At 37.3% G+C, this 23,217-nt stretch overlaps 1 protein-coding gene and 1 pseudogene across 3 annotated transcripts in view; both read left to right on the top strand.

The window, feature by feature from the left end:
• The window catches only part of Arhgap5 (Rho GTPase activating protein 5), a 79,737-nt gene that overhangs the window by 12,024 nt on the left and 44,496 nt on the right, over nucleotides 1–23,217 (top strand). For all 3 annotated transcript variants that reach the window (XR_003847955.1, XM_008824221.3, XM_008824222.3), the window contains exon 3: nucleotides 66–2,843. Coding sequence is in view for 2 of the 3 variants with exons in the window: in XM_008824221.3 (XP_008822443.1) it covers nucleotides 66–2,843 (2,778 nt within the window). In the remaining variant the exon portion in view is untranslated. The remainder of the gene's footprint in view (nucleotides 1–65; nucleotides 2,844–23,217) is intronic.
• LOC103726610 lies at nucleotides 19,280–20,404 on the top strand (annotated as a pseudogene).

Raw genomic sequence — 23,217 nt, forward strand, 5'->3', positions numbered from 1 at the left:
TGTTAGTAATATTAAAAAATCATCCTGATTATGAAGAATACATCAACTTAGAGGGAACAAGAAAGGCAAGAAATACATTTTCGAAACATATAGAACAACTCAAACAGGAACATATAAGAAAAAGGAGAGAAGAATATATAAGTACCTTACCAAGAGCTTTTAATACTCTTCTACCGGATCTAGAGGAGATTGAACATTTGAATTGGTTGGAAGCTTTGAAGTTAATAGAAAAGAGGGCAGATTTCCAGTTATGTTTTGTGGTGCTAGAAAAAACACCTTGGGATGAAACTGACCATATAGACAAAATTAATGATAGACGAATCCCATTTGACCTCCTGAGCACTTTAGAAGCAGAAAAAGTCTATCAGAACCATGTACAACATCTCATATCAGAGAAAAGGAGAGTAGAAATGAAGGAGAAATTCAAAAAGACTTTGGAAAAAATTCAGTTCATTTCACCTGGGCAACCATGGGAGGAAGTTATGTGTTTTGTTATGGAGGATGAAGCATTCAAGTACATCACTGAGGCTGATAGCAAAGAGGTATATGGTAGGCATCAGCGAGAGATTGTTGAAAAAGCCAAAGAGGAGTTTCAGGAAATGCTTTTTGAGCATTCTGAACTTTTTTATGATTTAGACCTTAATGCAACACCAAGTTCAGATAAAATGAGTGAAATTCATACAGTTCTGAGTGAAGAACCTAGATATAAAGCTTTACAGAAACTTGCACCTGATAGGGAATCTCTTCTACTTAAACATATAGGCTTTGTTTATCATCCCACTAAAGAAACATGCCTTAGTGGCCAGTATTGTACAGACATTAAAGTGGAACAGTTACTCGCCAGTAGTCTTTTACAGTTGGATCATGGCCGCTTACGTTTGTATCATGATAGTACCAGTATAGATAAAGTTAATCTTTTCATTTTAGGGAAAGATGGCCTTGCCCAGGAACTAGCAAATGAGATAAGGACTCAATCCACTGATGATGAGTATGCCTTAGATGGAAAAATTTATGAACTTGATCTTCGGCCCATTGATGCCAAATCGCCTTACATTTTGAGTCAGTTATGGACTGCAGCCTTTAAACCACATGGGTGCTTCTGTGTATTTAATTCCATCGAGTCACTGAATTTTATTGGGGAATTTATTGGAAAAATAAGAACTGAAGCTTCTCAGATCAGAAAAGATAAATATATGACTAATCTTCCATTTACATTAATTCTTGCTAATCAGAGAGATTCTATTAGTAAAAATCTACCAATTCTCAGGCACCAAGGACAGCAGTTGGCCAACAAATTACAGTGTCCTTTTGTAGATGTACCTGCTGGCACGTATCCCCGTAAATTTAATGAATCCCAAATAAAGCAAGCTCTGAGAGGAGTATTGGAATCAGTTAAACACAATTTAGATGTTGTGAGCCCTGTTCCTATCAATAAGGATGTGTCGGAAGCTGACTTGAGAATTGTCATGTGTGCCATGTGTGGTGATCCATTTAGCGTGGATCTTATTCTTTCACCCTTCCTTGATTCTCATTCTTGCAGTGCTGCTCAAGCTGGACAGAATAATTCCCTAATGCTTGATAAAATTATTGGTGAGAAAAGGAGGCGAATACAGATCACAATATTGTCATACCACTCCTCAATTGGAGTAAGGAAAGATGAACTAGTTCATGGGTATATATTAGTTTATTCTGCAAAACGCAAAGCGTCAATGGGAATGCTTCGAGCATTTCTATCAGAAGTTCAAGATACTATTCCTGTACAACTGGTGGCAGTTACTGACAGTCAAGCAGATTTTTTTGAAAATGAGGCTATCAAGGAGTTAATGACTGAAGGAGAACACATCGCAACCGAGATAACTGCTAAATTTACAGCATTATATTCTTTATCTCAGTACCATCGACAAACTGAGGTCTTTACTCTATTTTTCAGTGATGTTCTAGAGAAAAAAAATATGATAGAAAATTCCTATTTGTCAGATAATACAAGGGAGTCAACCCATCAAAGTGAAGATGTTTTTCTACCATCTCCAAGAGACTGTTTTCCCTATAACAATTACCCTGATTCAGATGATGACACTGAAGCACCACCTCCTTATAGTCCAATTGGGGATGATGTACAGTTGCTTCCAACACCCAGTGACCGTTCCAGATACAGGCTAGATTTGGAAGGAAACGAGTATCCTGTTCATAGCACCCCAAACTGTCATGATCACGAACGCAACCATAAAGTGCCTCCACCTATTAAACCTAAACCAGTTGTACCTAAAACAAATGTGAAAAAACTGGATCCAAACCTTTTAAAAACAATTGAAGCTGGTATTGGTAAAAATCCAAGAAAACAGACTTCCCGGGTACCGCTGGCACATCCTGAAGATATGGATTCTTCAGATAACTATGCGGAACCCATTGACACAATTTTCAAACAGAAGGGCTATTCTGATGAGATTTATGTTGTCCCAGATGATAGTCAGAATCGAATTATTAAAATTCGAAACTCTTTTGTAAATAACACCCAAGGCGATGAAGAAAATGGATTTTCAGATAGAACATCAAAAGGTCACGGGGAACGTAGGCCTTCAAAATACAAATATAAATCTAAAACTTTGTTTAGTAAAGCTAAGTCATACTACAGAAGAACACATTCAGATGCAAGTGATGATGAGGCTTTCACTACTTCTAAAACAAAAAGAAAAGGAAGACATCGTGGAAGTGAGGAAGATCCACTGCTTTCACCTGTTGAGACTTGGAAGGGTGGCATTGATAATCCTGCAATCACTTCTGACCAGGAGCTAGATGATAAGAAGATGAAGAAGAAGACCCACAAAGTAAAAGAAGATAAAAAGGTAAGTTTAACTTACAGTTACGCTTATAAGGTGCTTTTTGCCTTTTATAAATGTGCTTTTTAAGATAAGTTTGACATTGATAAAAACTTGGGGTGAGTAAGGATAGTTAGTACCTCTTAATTTTTAAAAATATTTGTGGGGACAGGTTATTTTTTGTGATTTTATTTATGCTTTATTTGGCTAGAAGTTTGACTTCATATTCTTCAGCATGAAAATTGTGGGTGAATGTTCATTTTGTCTTTTACATTTTCAGTAAATGTTAATCTAGTAATATCTAATATCAAGCATTAAAAACTTCTGTGTATCAGATTTGTTTTAAAGTTGTATTTAAGACTTTCTGTTACATCTTTTTCCCAGTAGTATTGTAACAACTTCTGTTACTGTTTGACACTTGATCTCACATAATCTTTCATTCAAGGATTTTATGGTATTAAGATAGTATTCACTGTATTTTTACTCCATTATGTTGAACATTTCTTTAGTTAAGTCCATGGTTGTAATAAATCATTACATATTTCCTGCAGCTGATTTCTGTTTACCAGGCTCAGTTAAAGATACGGATATTTTGAGTAAGCTTACTCTAGTTTTTCTTTTTATAGTAAACTATTAATGAAATTTTATTATCAAAGTTTAACCTATGATATTTTCTTTATTCTGTAGACTAAGCATGTTTTTAAGTTATACTCATCTAGACGAGACATACCATTTATTCTTAGGACTTCTTGACACATGATACTAACAGTAACTATCTCTGGCATCTTAACCTTTTGTTTTGGTTTGGTTTGGTTTTTGGTTTTGGTCTTTTTGAGACAGGGTCTCCCTGTAGCTACCAGGCTGGCCTCACAAAGATCTGCTAGCCTCTGCCTCCCAAGTGCTGGGATTAAAGGTGTGCTACACCTGGTCACACTCAACCTTTTATTACTGGTTCTGTCTACACTTATGAAGTAGGTTTTTTGGTTTGGATTTTGAAATAGGGTCCTCAGGCTAGTCTTGAACTCACTGTGTTCTTAAGGCTGGCTTTGAACTTGAAGTGCTTCTGCCTCAGGCTCCTGAGTACTGGATCGCTACACTCAATCCTGTCTACATCTTTTATCACTGCCCCAAACTTTTTTCTGCTAATTTGCATAGGCAGATTGAACATCTCTAATCTCAAAATCCAAAATGCTTCCAAATCTGAAATCTTTTGGGCCCCAACATGACGTGGTAGGTTCCATATCTGATGTCATCTGATAGGTTGCATTGAAAATGTAGGTGTACAGAAAATACTTATAAAATCACCTTTGAACTATTTGTAGGGCATATATAAAACAAATGAATTTAGCCTTGGATCTCATCCTCTAGATAACCTTGTTTTATATATGCAGATACTACAAAATGAGAAAAAATTGAAATGTGAAACAGTTCCTGTTCCTAAGCATTTCAAATGACGAATTCTCAACTTGTGTTATTCAAACTGCCTAACACAAAAGTCAAGCATCCGTATATAGTCTTTCCATTTTTAGTATTTTTGTGTGTGTTGTTTTCTGTTTTGGTTTACAGATCTAATTGTTTTGATATTGTGTGGGTGTGTGCTGTAGAGGTGGGAGAGAGAGAGAGAGAGAGAGAGAGAGAGAGAGAGAGAGAGAGAGAGAGAGAGAGATCCTAAAGGTCCTCAAATTCACCAAGGCTATTGACATTAATTTTAGCTTTTCTTGTTTGAGCACTAAGTGTATTTGCTTGTCTTAAGCCTTCAGGGGTTAAGTTGGAGATCCTGGACTCTTGGTAACCAAGTGTTTCATTGTGTATTCCCTATACAAAAATGTGTCTAATAACAGTAGTGTAGTAACTTGGCATCAGTCTGTTTCATTTTCACTAACTAAAGTGTTGAATTGGCTTTAAGGTAAAAGTTATACCTTATTTTTGAGTAAAGTCACAGTCTCAAGCCATCTTTTAGAGTTCTTTTCAAAGTTGCCTTACATTCATATAATATTGTTGTGTGACACTATTCCTGGGGATACATGAACAAATGTCTGCTCACCTCAGATAGGGAATCAATAATAGACTGAAGGACATCACTAGAGTCCAGCTTGGTGAACCTGTGAGTTTATTGGAGTTACTTACAGGAGTACAGATGAGGGGTTACATACATGAGCAGAAATGACTCAGACAGCTGTATCACCAGAGCCCACCCCAGCATGGGTGACAAGCCACAAAAGGAAGAAACCCGGAGCTCATTGTGCAGGCAGCTCAACAGGTTGAAGAGTGTTTCTCCAGGCAACTCTGCTGATCTGGGCCTCTTTTAGGCCAGGCTCAGCTTGTCTGAGAGGGTTTCTAGCAGTCCTTAAAGACTTGGAGATGATGGGCCTAATGAATCTGGTCTGTTTCAGATTTCCTGAAGCCTTTGAGTTGTTTGCTTCCTGAACTTAAGGAACTTGCTGGGTGGAATATTTCAACCCCCCTTAGAACATTCTGTGTCTTAAGGAGCTTTTCTCCAAGATGAACTGACCTCTCTTGGAGGATATTGCTTCACAACACATTGCTTTAATGATTAGATTTCATAGTTTGAATATCTGGAAGTTTTTAGATCTTTAATTTTAAAGTTTGATGTCATGTGTTTAGTTCTAGACAGTGGTTTTCGAAAGATAAACTTAGGGGGCTGGAGAGATGGCTCAGCAGTTAAGAGCACTGACTGCTCTTGCAGAGGACCTGGCCTCAATTCCCAGCATCCCCATGGCGGCAACGAACCATCCTTAACTCCAGTTCCAGGGGAATCCGAAGCCCTCTTCTGACCTCCGCAGCATTGCACAACACAGTTTCACTCACATACATGCAGGCAATACACTCATACCATAAAAATTAAAAAATAAACAGGTTATAATGCAACTTCATAGATAAGGCTTTTTGCTGAAATTATATTTTGATATGTTATATTTAAGTATGCACAGCGAGATGCTTTGGGTCTCTTTAGAGTTAACTATCACACTCATCCATTTCTTTTTTCTTTTGTGCATTATAGAATGGCTGGAGCACTACTGTGTACCTGATTTTTGTTTTGTTTGTTGTTCGTGGTGCTAAGGATAAAACCCAGGGCTTTGCACATGCTGCAAAGGTATTCTACTACTGAGTTATGTCCCCAGCCCTCTAAAACATTTTTTTTTTCATAGTGTACTCTGGACTTTAATAATTGAAGTTGTCTTGGTTGTAAGAAGCTGTTAAAGGATATAAAAATGTGAAGATTTATATCCCTTAAATAGCTGAAGTATTAGTCTGGGAGATTATAACCATGTGATTGGGGAAATGTTAGGAAAAGTAGTGTTAGAACAATTGAGATGTTATTTCATATTGAGTATTGAAACTGAAATATCAATGACATTGAAATTTAAGATTCTTTTAAAAAATATTTTATTATTTTTATTTGTGTCTATGAGTGTATTGCCTGCATTTGTGTAAAAGTGCACCCATGTTGTGCAATGCCCGGAAGGCGTTGGATCCCGTGGAGTTGGAGTTACGGATGGTTGTTAGCCGCCATGTGGATGGTGGAAATTGAATGCAGGTCCTCCACAAGAGCAGTCAGTGCTCTTAACTGCTGAGCCATATCTCCAGCTCCTACATTTATAAGATTCTTTACTAAACTATAGAGCTAGTTTAGAACTAAAATTCATTAAGAATGTGCTCCATAAGAAATGCTGTGCTGGAATTCATGTTGCAATTAGGAAAAGATTTGCATCATATAGTCTAGTTAGGAGGCAGATGTAACCATTCAGCTATAAAGTGGTGGAGGTTCGAGGCCCCATGGAAAATCAACAGAGTTAAAAAGTTACTATATAACTTGACAAGATTGAAAATAAGAGAAGGCATATATATACTTGAGAATAAAAAAGGCATAAAGGTAGGTGAAGTTTAAAAAATACTAGCGAATACTGTCAGGTTTGTGCAGTTTTGAAAATTTAAACAAAATAAAATCTAGAAAAATGTAATTTGATCATTTGCCTAAATAAAAGAACTTGGAATAATTTTGTAGCTATTTAGAAGTGTGAAATTGCAGTTTAATTTTCCACCAAGGAAATTCCAGGTTCAGCTAATTTTATTGGGGAAGTTTCAAGAAGCAGATAAGTCATTCTGGTGTTATACAAATTATTTCAGAGAATAGAAAGCAAAGAAATGCATTCAATTCATTCTATTACTTGTCCTTAATTTTATAACCAGACAAGAAAGGTATAAGGAAGGAAAAGTACATAACCTATTTCATTCATTAGTATGAATACAACAGTCTTAAACACAGGTCCACACACCTCCTTAACTATGAATTTGAAATCCAGTAACTTTTATTTTGAAACAGTTTTGCCTTGTTAACCCAGGCTGGTCCCAAACTCTTGATCTTCCTGCTTCTACCTTCCAAGTGATGGGATTAAATGCATGCTTCACTATGTCAGGCTGTCTAGTTTATAGATTTTAGGTGAGGCATTTTGGACCTGTTAGTGACCAAAAACATCACAGTGTGTAAAAAGAAAATCTTACCCAATTTATGTTTATACTGTATGTGCAGAAGATGACTTGCTATTAAAAAATTCTGTTTGTTAGTTGCTCCATAAATAAGTTAAAGGGAAAAAAGTATTATAATGGCAAGCAGTAAATAGAGAAAAAAAATGCTTGGTAAAATTTCATTCATGGGCAGGTTACTAATTTAGGAACAGATTAGAAGTTTAACTTGAGGAAATACATGCTTTAGAATGTAAATCTTAGGTTTAGAAATTTTGGATTTGTGACTTAGAGAACCTCAACAGTCTTCAGTAAATAAAATGCCTTTTTAAAATAAATACTATTGTTACAGACCCGGGATCTGCGTCTAGAGGGCAGAAGCTGTAATTTTCAGGTTCTCGTGCAATGAGTTTTACAGAGACACATACATAGTTATAGGAAAGGAGATAATTTGTTGAGATACAGAGGAACTTGGAGATGTGTCATATTTGCCTGTGGCCTGAGTGCTAGAGGGGAAACGGGCCTAGGTGATGTCCTTGGCAACCTTTTATGGGTCATTTACATAGTTAATACTTTGCCTCTTCCAAGTCCTTGTCTTGTGGACTTTTCAGAGCATGCTCCCTAAGCTGAAAGTAGCTCAGAAACTAAGGACTGCAAGTCTTTCTGCTGCTGCCTTTCATATGCTAATCTATGGAACTTCCTTCTCCTAGGTTTTCTTTGCTCCTGCCTCACTATTAACCAAATAGTGGCAGCCAGCATTTTCACTTGATTTGTAAATGGTTCCTTTTAGATATAAAAGGTAATAAAAACATGATAATATACCTGTTAGAACCTTTATCCAAGCATATAAATTATAGGGAAGGTATACTTGAGTATATATTGCTTAACCCCCCCCCCCTTTTTTTTTTTGGATTCTCACTGGAACTTGCTATGTAGACCAGGCTAGCATCAAAACTCAGAGGTCTGCCTTCCTGTCTTCACAGTATGGAATTAAAGGCCACACCTATCCACTTAGCCTCTTAACAGTCCTTCAGAGTGTCCATGTTCACATTTGAAGAAATCAGAATGTTTACAGTTCCCTCCCTCCCACCCTTCCACTCCCCCCTCCCACCCTTCACTGTTAGGCTAATGATTGAACCCATATTTAGAAAGTTCTTAATCTGCTTGAAAGTTTTTTCCCCCTAATTTTTAACCTGTTTTCTGTGAATACTTACTGCTTTTGTGTATTGTTTGCGTGCATGTAGGTGCACCTGTGCCCGTGGAGTGCCCTCGGAGGTCAAAAGAAGGCATCAGATCCCCAGGAACTGGAGTTATGGATGGTTGTTAGTCGCTATGTGGGTGCTGGGAATCGAACCTGGGTTCTTTGCAAGAGCAACCAGTGCTCTTAACTGCGAAACCATCTCTCCAGCCCCAGATGCACTCTTCAGGGATAGTGAGAGTCACATTTGGTAGGAAGTTTGTTTAGAAGAATGAATTTTTTTCTCCAAACCTTCAGCCAATATATATTTAAGACTCCTTTATCTTGCTTGAATTCAGCCCTGTATCTCCTAGCCATTAACACTCTGGTCAGAGGAATAGAAATACACTGAGTTTTTGTCTCAGCCTTTACCCCAAGAGCTCTGGGTAATTTTTAAAGGATGAAAACTACAGTGTCTAGTATGGGCAAGATTGGTATCATATCAATATGTTGGACTATGATCAGTTATGTCAACATAAATGTATAGCCTTGTTTTTGTAATGATAAAGCTATTAATAAAATAATCCATTTAGTAATTACAACTTATTTTGAACTAGGAGACTGATTTTATTCAGTAAAGTTTTTAGTGAATACTCATTATGGCTGAATACTGTTAGAAGCTAATTCAGGGAGGACTTAGCCATTGGCTCTGTTTCACAGGGAATAAACTTTAATAAAATATATATATATATATATATGGGGGTTGTTTTTGAGACAGGGTCTCCCTGTAGCCCCAGCTGACCTGGAACTCGCTATATAGACCAGGCTGGCCTTGAACTCACAGATCCGCCTGCCTCTGCCTCTGCCTCCCAAGTGCTGGGATTAAAGGCATGTGCCACCACACCCAGCCCGAAACTGATATTTTTTAAAAGATTAAAAATATATTTCATTTTAAAGTTCTAAATAATATATTGTATTTTGAACAAGATTTAGCAAAACTAAATTTTTCCTATATCTTTGTTTTACCTGGAAAATATTTGCTGAACTTCTCTTTAGTAGCTTTTTCTATTACTTTCTTACTAATTGGCTTACTCTTTAGCTAGATCTGTCGAGTTCATAATTTTCCATAAAGTTAAATGATGTCTGCCATACATGTATCCATAATCCCAGCTACTTGGGAGGCCGAGATTAAAGGCTCTCCTTGTACCAAAGTATTTGAGAATCACTTGGTTAATATAAGTGAGACCCCATCTTAAAACTGGTTTCTTTAGTAGCATTTCTGTGCTGGCCACACCAGTTTATGGTGCTGTACAGATGTATAGTACAGTTCTTTACATTTACATTTTGCCATTTGCCATTTCTTGAGTTTGTTCTGTTCATTGGACCATGTTTTACTGCTTTTCAGATTCAGATTGAATTATACTTAAAGTATATTTCTATTTTACTTAGACTTAAAATAAGTTGCTTATTTCTGCAGCAGATTAATTGTAACTGTTAGAACTATAACTAATATGTGTCAAGGAGGCATTGAACTCTTACAACATAGAATGTTATAAAATGGACAGTTGTTACTATTGGAATACATAGGTAAATTTATAAGATTTCTGGGTTTATGTGCTAACTTTAGTATGTTGCAAATGATCCTACTCAATCCTGGAAAAACACTTTTAGGATTTTTTTAGTCCTGTAATGCTTTTCCTGTCCTCTCAGTTGATGCAGTGAAGGAGTCTTCAAATAAACAGAACTTAATTTGTGACTTCTAAAAAACGAGAATTCTGAGTGTGTTGACATATGACTGTGATCTCAGTGCTTGGGGAGGCTTTGGCTACCTAAGTAGCAAGACCTTGCCTCAAAGCAAAACTAGATAAACCTCAGTATAAAGGAAGGTTTTCCTCTAGAAGCAGTTTGTCATGTTTCTTATCCTTAGCACAAAATATAGGGGTGTGAAAAATTTTTTGTGATTCTAATTTTGTTCAAATACAAGAAACACTTATATACTTTGTATAAAATAATTGTTTTGAACTTTTGAAACTTGTTCTTAGCTTTGAAAAATCTGAATGAAAGATTTGAATTTTTCCTTTGGAAAAAGTACATGTATAAAATCTTACTGGAGTTTTAAGAGTTTCACCTGCTTTCTAGATAGGCCTGTGAAGCATAGCTTCAGAACTCTTGTTAAAAGGCATTAGAGAGGTCCTGGAAGACAATTCTTTTTTTCTTTTCTTTTCTTTTCTTTTTTTTCCTTTTTGTCTTTTTGAGACAGGGTCTCCCTGTAGCTACAACTGGTCTGGAACTTGCTGTGTAGACCAGGCTGATCTTGATCTCACCGAGATTCACCTGTCTCTGCCTCCCAAGTGCTGGGACTAAAGGTGTGTGCCATCACATCCAGCTTCTTCCTTTAGTCTTTAGCACGCTGACTGACAAACATTAGAGCAATAGGTATTTGAAAGGTGAGATGGAATCAAAGGCAAGAACTGACGTTTAAGAATGAAATGTTAGGCATAATATAAAATTCTATTTTATATTTTTATAATATAAAATTTGAATATAGATATCTGGAGAAGCTTGGAAATCTACCTGTTTATCTATACAGCTAGAGTTTGGTAGGACCCTGTTTAGGTGACTCTAGGTTTATATTTTATTATTTAACTTGTTAATGGAACTAGTAAAATACTCTACCAGGTGGGTTATAGATGTTGAAATGCCTTTTTTGGAAAATGCCATCTCAGAGTAAAGTTTTCTTAATTAAATCTGCCCAATTTGTATAGATAAGAACCCTGAATACACTTCTTTTCCCTCAGTTATTTTCTCTACCCTCATTTCACCTGTGATTAGCTTTAAAAATTGACCAAAGACCATTTGGACTCTCAGCCAGTGCCTTAGAGTGTTTATAGACTTCAAAATGGGACTAAATCAACCTTCATAGAGTCCTGGCTGTACTAAATACTTGACACTGCTGTATCACACTATAACATAATACTTCTTCCTTTCTATATAATTGTTTTACCTTATAGCTAAATCATTTTTCTCCTTCACTATAAGAATTTTAAAGGCAATTCAGGGTGTACCTTATGATAATATTTATTTTGGTATGCCCTATGAAAGTAGTTCTTCTCTACATTGATTCCTGCAGGGCCTTTGTCTTTGAAATGGAGTTTACCTTTGTTGCCCACTCTGAGCTTAAGTGATCTTCCTGTCTCTGCCTCCTGAGTGCTAGGATTATCACCATTCCTGGCCTCAGTTTGTTTGTTTTACGTTAAAATTCTCAGACTTCTCAAGAATGTTATCAAATAGTCATTTACCAAATTTGAAGTCTTTAGCCAGTATTCTTACTAGCCTAATTTGGTGGTTCTCAGTCAGTGTAATACTGCCCTTCAGGGAGCATGTGACAATGTCTGGCTGTCACCACTGAGTTTGAGTATTTCTCCTGATGTAAACAGAGGTCAAGAGTGCTGCTGAACAGGGGCCATCTGCCACAAGAGTGCATTATGCTGCCCAAAATGTCTGTAATGTTGAAGTTTGAGAAACGTTGTATTTAGCTGAATGGTATTTAAAGAAATTCCTGTGAGGCTTTAAGAAGTCAGGTATTCAAGGCGTGTTTGTACTTGTTCATTAGGAAAGGCAGGTTTTTCCTTATAGCTCATAGTTTTTACTTCCCTGTCCTCACCATGATTGAGCAAGAGTGTGCTTTAGAAAGAACCGCTGTGGCTGGGACTACGCATCACTACTCATCATACTTGGCTGCTCTTCATTTTGCTGTAAAATTTGTTTCTACTCTATTGTCATAATGTTAGCTGAGGTTGTCATTGCTTCTTAGATTATTGCCTTTATTTATTTAGATCTTTTTGAGACAGGGTCTCCCTATAACCACACCATCTCACAAAGTGCTGGGATTAAAGGTGTATGCCACCATGCCCAGCTCACCATGATTTTTTTTTTAATTAAGCATTGTATTTTGTGATAATTATAGTTTTTTATGTCATTGTAAGACATTAATACAGAGATCTCATGTGCCATTTTCCAAGTGTGCTACGATGGTATTACATCTTGTAAAGCTATACAGTATTACAACCAGTGCATTGATGTTAATTGGAGGTCTGACTTTGAATTCCCCAGTTGTGCTTGTATGTGTGTATGTTTAGTTCACGTATATAGGTTGGTATATCTGCCATCACAGTAAAGATGCAAAAGCTTTACCACCAGTCTCCTTTGTTTTCTCATAGCCTTTCTCACCCTTTTCCTATCCCTAACTGCATATAGCCCCTAACCCATTTTCTATTTGCATAATTTTGTCATTTCAAGAATATTACATAAAGGAGATCAACCAATATATAGACTCTCTAGGACTGACTTTTTTCATTCAGCATAATTTCCTTCAGATTCATCCAAGTTGGTGCTTCACTTGTTTGTTCCTTTGTATTCCTGACTATTATACAGTAGTGATATTATACAGTACGGATTACATTGAATTATTAGTTGAATAATATACTGAATAATATTGTACAGTATGGATATATTTCTGAAGTACATTAGAAGGGCATTAGGTTGTGTTTTGGGTATCATGGATAAAGTTTTTATGAATATTTGGGCACAGGTTTTCATATAAATATGAGTCTTTGTGTCTGTGGAATAAGAGTATAATTGCTAGGTCATATGTTAATTTCCTATTTAGTTTCATAGGGAAACTGCTTTACTGCTTTCCTGAGTGGGCGTACCATTTTAAATTCCCACTGGCCATGGATGGTCTATCCAGTTTCTCCACATCATCACCAGTATGTACAGTGTAATTATTCTTTAATTGAGCTTCTCTGATCCATTCAGCATTAATTCAGACCGCTCTTTACGTTATATCTGAGGAGTAGGGCTTAAAATCCTCTTCCAACACCATATTTGTAGTCTCTGTGAGTTCAAACTTCTCAGTTAGGCATCTAAAGTATTTTGTAGTGTGGCTCTTGTCTACATCATTATTCACACCTACAGAGTTTTAAATTCTAGAAATATCAAAATCGATGCCAAAATACTAATTATGCCAGCACTGTTGGCGAAGATGGATTGTGCATGTCATTTTAACAAATGTCTAATGTAATAAACAATAAATATCAGTTTCTAATTTCTCAGTCCTTATCCTTCCATATAGTAAGCAGCCATATTGAAGTGAAGCCGTGCCTTATAGATTAGATCCTTTCTAAATTCTTGAAATGTCTCTGACCTCATCTCAGATCCAAAAGATCTGCCTTTACCATCTGGTTATTTTGACACATAATAAATTATTTTGTATGTACTATTAACTAACTGGTAGGGAAGTAGTTTTTTCTTTTTCGTGGTAGATATAGTTCTTAAGGGCATTGAATTCTTGGGGTTTTTTTTGTTGTTGTTTTTCCAATCTTACTCTGGCAAGATACACCCATGGAAAATTTTTAGCATTTATATACTATTGTACACAAATGAATTTGCATCAAGTTGACTGGTTTCTCCTGTAACTTTATGACAAGTTATCATTCTTTGGTATGATGCTTAAGGTAAGGCACAGCCATTTCAGTAGAATGCAGAATTAGGTAAATAAAACTTTCTGATGGCTGATAAATAAACCAACAATATTTGTGTATTTATTAACAGAAACCTATGTGGCAAAGATTCTTCAGATAATAGTTTATAGTTTGCTATTTCCTGTCAGTGTCTACCTAGTATCTGTTAAATGTTAAATATTGTGTCCAATAGAGATACTAAAAAAGGAAACGTTACCAGATTCTAGGTAGTATTCTGGAAATGGTACTAATATGCTCCTGATTTGTTCATTGTGATAAGTTAAGGGAAAAGAGAAAAATCAAGTTTGACTCTTAGATTTATAGTTTGACAACTGGATGGTTTTCCTGAGACAGTAAAGACTAAGGTAAAAAGACATCCGATTTGTGCTTTTTATGTTGTGTTTAAAATATCAACATTCAAGTAGAAATATCAAAGTCTGAAGATGAAATTTATGAATCCTGGTACTTAGAGGGGAAGACTTACTGGGATGTAAAAGGAATTAGGAAGGAAAGAAGGGAGGGAGGGAGAATGGGGTATGTTCTTCAAGATTTGTGATAATTTGGGGTGGGGAGTTGTATTTGAACTAGATTGCTGAGAAATAATGAAAATTAAAGGTATGGCATGAATGAATAAACCTGTAGATTATAGGCTTAATACCATAAAATGTAATATCTTGTGTGCTGGATAGCTTTAGTGTCAACTTGACACACCTGGGTTGAGGGAGCCTCAATTGGGGAATTGTCTTCATTGGACTGGCCTGTGGCGATGTCCATGGGACACCTTCTAGATTGTTGAATGATGTGGGAGGGCCCAGCCCACTGTGGGTGGTGCCACCCCTGGGCAGGTGGGCCTGTGTTGCATAAAAAAGCAGGCTGAGCAGGGGCTAGGGGAGCGGGTCAGTAAGTAGTGATCCTCCCGTGGGCTGTGCTCCAGCTCCTGCCTCCAGGTTCCTGCCCTGAGTTCCTACCTTGGGCTCCCTCTTGAACTGTGACCTGGGCGATGTAAGCTGAATAAAGCCTTTCCTCCCCAAGTTGGTAGTGGTCAGAGTGTTTTGTCACAGCAGTGGAGAAACAAACTAAGACATCTTGAAAAGCTAAAAATTGATACAGTGCACACAAACAGATCATACATGGCACAATTTACAGTCAAAAGAGATGTAGACAAATAGAACTGCATAATTAACTGTAGCCCATGCAGTTGTACTCTTAATAATTGCATAACTACTCCCTGTTGCTATCAGGGAGATCTCATCTCTACCTGAGTGTGCAGTTAAGTCTTTCCTATACATTGTTCATCACAATAAAAAAAAGTGATGCACTGGTTTTCACCATATATAATACATAGAGCATACAATTATGTGTTAATCAACTGTTTGCTCAATAAGCTTTCCTTCTGGTCAACAGCAGGCTTATCAGTAGTTGAATTTTGGAGCAGTTGAAATATTTCAGATCATTTGCCCGTTTTAGTTGGTTGCCTGTGTTTTTCTTAAGTTCGAGTTCGTATACATTTGGTATACATAGTATAGTTGAATATGTTGACTAGTTGGCAAGCATTTTCTCTCATTGTGTAGATTGTCTCTTTGCTCTGTTGTTTCCTTTTCTGTGTAGAGGTTTTTAATGTGATGTTAATCCCATTTTTCAGTTTTCATTTTTGTGATCTGTGTTTTTGTGGTCTTATCTAGGACCACACTTAGGAAAATTGTCTGCACCAGTATCTTAAAATGTTTCTTGTGCGCCAGGTGTAGTGGCACATGCCTTTAATCCCAGCACTCGGGAGGTAGAGGCAGGCGGATCTCTGTGAAATCAAGGCAAGCCTGGTCTACATAGTGGGGGCTGGGACTAGGGAGACCCTGTCAAGAACAAACAGACAAAAAAAAATGAAATTAAAATGTTTCCCATGTGTTTTCTTATACTAGTTTCAGTTTCAGGGCTTATTACATTTAGGTCTTTAATCTCTTGAATTGTTCTTTGTACAGGATAATAGATAAGGGTCAAATTTCAGTCTTGTGAATGTAGATACTCAGTTTTCCCATCACCATTTAGTGAGGAACTTGTCCTTTCTCCAATGTATGTTTGTTCAACCTTGGTTGAGAATTAGTTGACTATAGATATGTGGGTTTATTTCAGGGATCTCTGTTCTGTTCCATTGGTCTTTTTGTTTTATGCCATAGCCGTACTACTGCGGTTCTATAGTATGTCTTAAAATCAGATGTTGTTATGCTTCCAGCTTTGTTCTTTTAGATCAAGATTGTTTTGAGTATTTGGAATCTTTTGTGTTTTCCATTGAACTTTGGGATACATTTCTTGTTCTGTGAAGGTCATTGGTACTTTGAAGGGGACTGCATGGAATTTGTAGATCCCTAGTAATGTGAACATTTTAACAATGTTATTCCAACCCATGAACATGTAAAGTCTTTGCTTCTTTTTATGTCTTCAATTTCTTTTGGTTCTGTATTTTGTAATTTTCATGCCAAATGTCTTTGATTTTTCTTGGTTAAACTTGTTCTTAGGTATCTTATTTTATTCTAGGTATTGTGAATGGAATTGCTTTCATGATTTGTTCTCAGAAAATTTGTTACTAGTGCATAGAGAGGCCACTAATTTTTGTAGTCTCAGTTTATCAGTTCTGATAGTGTTTGTGGCACCTTAGGTTTTTCTCTGTATAGCAATTCATATCATCTGCAAACAGGGATAATTTTACTTTTCTGTTTCTGTGTCTTTTCTTTCTCTTGCTTATTTGGTTCCACCTACAGCTACTGCTTGTGTGTTGAATAAGTGGTATGAGTATGATACTGGCTGTAAGTTGTCAATGCGTAGCCTTTATTATGTTGAGGTATGATCCTTTTATACCATATTTGTTCAATTGCCTATCATTTAAAGTCTTTGGAATCTTTGTTTTATGTGGTTAGTTAGGTTTCTTTTTGTACCTAGTCTGAGAGACTTAAAATAGCTGCTCTTCTGTTTATATTTATTTTTGTATGTTTCAGTTTGCTATTTTCTTGTGTTCTATTTTGTATTCATCATTAGTTAAAAAAAAAAAGATAAATGAAAGACCTAACTGCTTAGTTTTATATTTAAATATTAAGCCCCATTTTGGTATTTATTACATTTTAATTTTGTATGCATATGTATGGACATGTATGTCATGGCTGATGCATGTGAGGTCTGAGGAAAACTTGAGAGCTGGTTCTCTCCTTCAGCCATAATGTTTCGAACTCAGATCAGGCTAGGCTGCAAGCACCTTTACCCACTGAGCCATCTTTTAGGCCCTAGGATCATCTCTTTACATCTCATCCTACTCTTCCTCTTAGAGTAGGTTTAGGCTTTTGAATTTAGCCCATTAGCAAATAGTTTTTATATTTTGTAGCTCTACTTGGAAAATTAGAAGTTTTATTTACTGATGTTTGTTTATTTTGTTGTGGATATGAGTGCAGGTGCCATGACACATACATGTATATGGAAGTCAGAGGATTTGAGAGTGGGTTCTCTTTCCACTTTATTGAGGGAGGGTCTTTTTTGTTTCTGCTGCTCTGGATACTGGCTAGTTTGCCTGTGGACTCCATGCCAGTTCTTCTGTCTCTACCATGGAGTGCTACAGTTACAAATTCGTGTCACTGCACTTAACTTTTTACCTGAGTTCTAGGGATTGAACTCAGGTCCTTAGGCTCCTGTAACTAGACTTTCAACCATTGAGTCATCTCCCTGGGTTTGTATTTTATTTAACAACAAAACTTTGCCTATTTAGATTTTTCAAATGTTTAACTACATAGTGTTCATTCTTAAGTTTTTCATATATAAAATCTCCAACAGTAAGTTCTTTATTGATGTTCATTATGTGTTCAGGTTTTTTTTTTTTTTTTTTTTTTTTTTTTTTTTTTGCGGAGCTTGATAATGCTGTATCACTTTGTAGCCCAAGCTGGCCTTGAACTTGGAGCATTCTTCTCACTTTAGCCTCTGAGTACTGGAGTTTTTAAAAGTGTGAGCCACTATGCTGAGCTAGCTGTAGAATTTTTTTTGTACATACTTTTCTTGTGAACAGCCTTATAAGTGAATCTTCGGACTTCTAGTTTTCTTGAGAACTCTGAAGCTAGCCTGATAATTTCCCTTCACTGTTGGTCATTTGTTCTGTCTGGATCCCTGTCATATTCTTTGAAGCTTACTGAATTCAGCATGATATGACTCTGATTTCATGATTCACTTATATTTGTTGTTTATCGTACTTGGTATGTGGTGAGATCACTTGATTTACAAATCAAGTTTGTTATTTTAGAAAAGAGACCTTGAATAGCTTTTTAGGATCATATGTACTCGTTCCTTTCACAAGCAGTGTTCTTGATCTTTGGTTACTATGTTTACAAAGAATAGGTAAAAATTCCTTTTGTTATGTTGTGAAGATTGTGTTGTGGCAGAGCATCTTCCCACCAAAATAGAAAGAAGAGATATGAGTGTGTTACATAGTGTTGTGGGGAGGAAGTGCACAGTAGGAGGGATTAGGGATAGTGGAAAGGGGTTGGGAAGGCAGTAAGCAATAGGATTTCAATTTTTAATAGGCTCTTACTGTGGGCTTCATTGAGAAGACAAAGGGAACAGGCCAGTGCAAAAGTACTAAGGCAAGAGCATTCTTGGCATATTAAAATAGCAAGGAAATTATGTGGCTGGAGGAAATAAATAATGAGGAAAGTAGAAGGGAATAAAGTCAGAATATAAAGGAGTATTGCAAGGCATGCAGGTTGTATATGCTATTGGCAGGCCATTAATTGCTCTGTTGAGAATGGCCTAGCCCTAAGTATTGGAAACAGAGACTAAGCATTTAGTGTAGTAATCCAGATACGTGAAATGATGGTAGCTTTGTCAACTGGGAAGTTAACAGTTGGAAGTAGGGTATGGGAGGAAAAGAAGAGCGATCAAGAATTATGTTGTATAACTTTTCCTTGGAGACATGAACCCCAAATAGGGCAAAGAGAATGGGCGAAAGAAATAGTTCCATTCAAGTCTAGCATGGTGAACTAATGAGTTTAATTGGGCTTACTTACAGAAGCACAGGTGAGGGGTTACCTGGGAGCATTGACAGCTCCCCTCAAAAAGAGTCCCTTTTACCATATAATTGCTAACTACTTATATATCCTCAGGGAGGAGTGAGCTGCCTTGTGCTCTACCTTATGAATCCATTTCCCTTCTACAAGATAATGTTAGTTGGCCTAGCCATCTTGTGGGAAGAACAGAAACAGGTGCTGTTGGCTCAGTGTGGTCTACTTCAATCTGTTGACCAAGCCACCACTATGCTTGGGCTTCTACAGGAAGGCTTCTTCTACTTGGTCACTAACCAGTTCAGCCAGTTATTTGACAACAGATCAGACCCTTTTGAGGTGCTGAAGGCAGCAGAGAGTAAGAAAAAAGGCCAACAGGGGTGGCGTTGGGGGTCCTGAGGCCAAGAGTGCCACTCAAGTCAATGTGATGGGCAAATAGTTGCTTAGAGTTGTAGAGAGACTACAAGAACACTGCCCCCAGTATTCATGTGACAAGGAAGAGAAGACAGCGCTGCCTTTGGAGTTTAAGAAAGAAGAAATAAGGCCAGTTGGAAGAAGATTATCAACAACTTCAGAGTGAAGAGAAAATAATTGATAGAAGACCAGAAAGGCGACCACTTCCTGAAAGATGCCTTAAGAAACCCTAAAAACCCACTTGACGAAAAGGGTGGGGGTGAATTTTCAGTTGAGAGACGAATTATAAACCGGCTGTCCAAGGCTGTGGTGATCTTGGAAGGGGAGGGGGTCAAGGAGAGCACAGGCATGGAATTGGCCCAGGGAAAGGATTTATTCTTAGGGTAAATATGAATTTGGTAGTCACAGTGGAAGTGATAGATCTGGCCTGAAGCATGAGGACAAACGTGGATATGTAGCCAATCTCTCAACTGAGGAAGTGTCAAAGATGAATTAACTGATACCTGGATCAATCGATTGTAGCTGAAGAAACCCACCCGAAGGTGAAGAACAGCTAGTGGCGGTCACTGAAAATAAGGAGAATGGAGTTGAAGAGGTTAAGGAAGAGGGTCCAAAATAGATGACTTTGGATGACTGGGAGGCAATTCAAAATGAAGACTGAGCAAGTAGAATTTAATATCCAAAAACCAAATGAAGGTGCTGATAGACAGTGGAAGAAGGGATTTGTTCTTCATAAATCAAAAAGTGAACAGGCTTGTGCTGAAGATTCAGTTACCGACCATCATCTCTAGAAGCCAGCAAAGATACAACAGCTCAACTGGAGATACTTTGAGACTTGGGCCACCTAGCATGTGGTGGTTGTGAGTGAGGTGCTCTTCCAAACTGGGACTGATACGGCAAGTGCTTCTGCTCCTGTTGTCGGTGACCTAGAAGCGTTCCCAACTGTGGCCTAACTGGATGTCATAACACAACCCACATTCCTGTTCAAAGCTTTTGCATGCTTAAGGATCTCTCAACTAAGAAATTTAAAGACTGCCATTCATACCATTCACACCTAAAAACTGAATTTTATGTTTTGAAAATGAGCTGCTCTTACTATCCAAAACTGGTTTTTAAATTTTGGGCATAATAACCTGGAAATCTCTATGTAGACTAGGCTGGTCTTAATCTCACAGAGATCTGCCTGTCTCTGCCTTCCCAGCGCTGGGATTGAAGGTATGCACCAGTGTGCCAGGCTTCATAACACTTGTTTTAATACTGGATTTGTTTTTTCCACATGGTCAACTAGGACATACAGACTTTTGATTTAATGCATTTTATGGTGTGGAATACTAGATACTTTATGTATTTAAAAAGATAGAGAATATATGTTAATGGGTCCAATTTGTGAGGATCGCCTGTGGGTAATTAAAGCTATTCTGATTTCAAAATGGCAGTGACCGTGTCATGCCCAGAAGGTGGGATTCCGTAATAGATGACTTCAGTATTTTTAGCTGGAAAATATTTTTAACTGGAAAAGACAGAATTGCCAACAGATGCAATGGAAAAGGGCATAGCTATAGTCCATTTTATGGAAGCCATCAGGAATTTGGAACATGTTAAGAAATCTCTCCTTGACTTCAGAATGGGGGATGTTTTACATTAGTTTAGAGTTCAGGAGAAAGAAGAACTCAGAATATTCACATGAGTTATCAGTATGTGGATGACATTAGTAAGAGAATAAGTTCAGCTGGAAGATAATAAAGGACTGAGGTGTGGGGTGTTCATACCAGTGTAAACAACAAGGAGAAGAAGAGAGCCATGAGGCAAAGGGCAGGGCGGTCCTAGAAGTCCACTAAAAAGATTGCTGAGAAGTCAGAATAAGAACTGAGAAGTAGCCATTGCAAAACAGTCATTGGTGTACTTAATAAGAGCAGATTTTAGAAACATGTTGAAGATGGTAGATTACTAATTTGAGTGTAAGAATGACTGCAGTGAGAATTGGAGGCCAGCTAGTACAAATGACATCTGTATAGTTTGTCTATCAGAAATAGTCTCAGCATCTTGGAGCATCAGCTAGCAAGGAGAGAAAGGTACTGTCTTCAAACTAAAGGAGAGCAAACCTTAGTGCATTGAGGTATATGTAATAGACGTGATAAGGTTTTTTAAAAAGTAGTTGTGCTAGATAGCTTTAGTTGTCAACTTGGCATACCTGGGTAGAGAGAGCCTCTATTGGGGAATTGTCTGCGGGTCATCTTCTTGATTATTCAGTGATTTGGGGGGGGTCCAGTCCATTCTGGGCGGTGCCACCTGGGCAGGTGGTCCTGTATTGTGTAAGAAAGCAGGCTGAGCACAGCCAGGGGAGCAAGCCAGTAACAGTATTTCTCCATGGGCTGTGCCTCAGCTCCTGCCTCCAGGTTCCTGCCCTGGGTTCCTACTTTGGGCTCCCTTATGAACTGTGACCCAGGAGATGTAAGTCAAACCCTTTTCCTCCCCAAGTTGGTGTTGGTCAGGGTTTTTTGTCACAGCAATGGAGAAACAAACTAAAACAGTGGTGCTGCTCTAATGGTCTTTTAACATTGTATTCTGGTGTTTCAGTCATAGAGTCTTTTATTTGTAGCTCTAAATTATTTTCATTTCTGTAAGTTTCTTTACATTTCTTCACGTATTTCTTTATCTCAAAAATCACATTGAAGAGAATAAAATTCCAGACTTTATTTTCTTAGTTTGTAAAAAGTGTAGTCAACTGTCTTTTGCTAGGCTTAAGTTTTGTTCAGTTTGTTGATTATCACTGAAACAACAGAGGTATGTGGTTTTTAGTATTAATTACTATGTTTATTTGACTATGTTGCTGATATTACTGAAATAGGAACAACTTTGGGGGCGGGGCAGATAACGTTTTCCTCTCCCTAGTCCTGTTTACTTATACTGAGAATTTAAACATCTGCTGTATACTTAATTGATAAAATCGTTTATATTATTTGCAGATACAGGATATGTTTTGCCGTGAGTATGCTTTTGCACATATGAGATTTGCTTAAAGGGCTAGAAGAAATTATAATATGAATTCTTGAGCATGAATGTAGTAATGAATTAAAAATTGGATATTCCATCATAAATCAAGTCTTAGTTTTTTCATTGGCAAGATTGTTTTTGAGGTCACATTTTTTTTCCTCTTGTTTCAGAGATCCCGGGTTATCATTTTATAATAGTTATAATCACCTGGTCTTAATTAACTAAATAGATTTTAAATTACATATGTGATTTTGAGTATGTAAGTTAGTGGCTGTAGATCGGCTACTCTAGCCAAAGAATGGATATTACCGTTATTTGGAGAATTTTTCCAAAGTCCTATGTTCAGACATGCTGCAGCTCAGGCCTATAAATTCCAGGACTTGGGAGGCAGATTACTTTGATTAGAACAACCTGGCCAACATAACAACATCGTGAAATCCTGTCTCAAAAACAACAACAAAGTCCTAAATTGGTAAAGAATTCCCTGGCATGATTCTGCTGGCTGAGAACTATAACTTACAGACACAAGAATTGTGTGCATTTTTGTTCATTATAAAAGCTGATTTTTTTATTTTATTTTTTGAGACAGAGTCTCTGTGTATCCCAAATAGACTGAAACTCATTTTATGGTCCAGACTGGCCTTAAATGGCTAGCAGTCCTTCCGCCTCAGCCTCCCAAGTGCTAAGATTAAAGATGTATACCATATGCCCAGCACAGAAATACTTTTCTGCTTAGTAGAAAAGTATAGATTTCCCCCATATACATATACATACATACATAC

The sequence above is a fragment of the Nannospalax galili genome, unplaced genomic scaffold (assembly GCF_000622305.1).
Source record: "Nannospalax galili isolate Female #2095 unplaced genomic scaffold, S.galili_v1.0 scaffold1509, whole genome shotgun sequence".
Lineage (NCBI taxonomy): Eukaryota > Metazoa > Chordata > Mammalia > Rodentia > Spalacidae > Nannospalax > Nannospalax galili.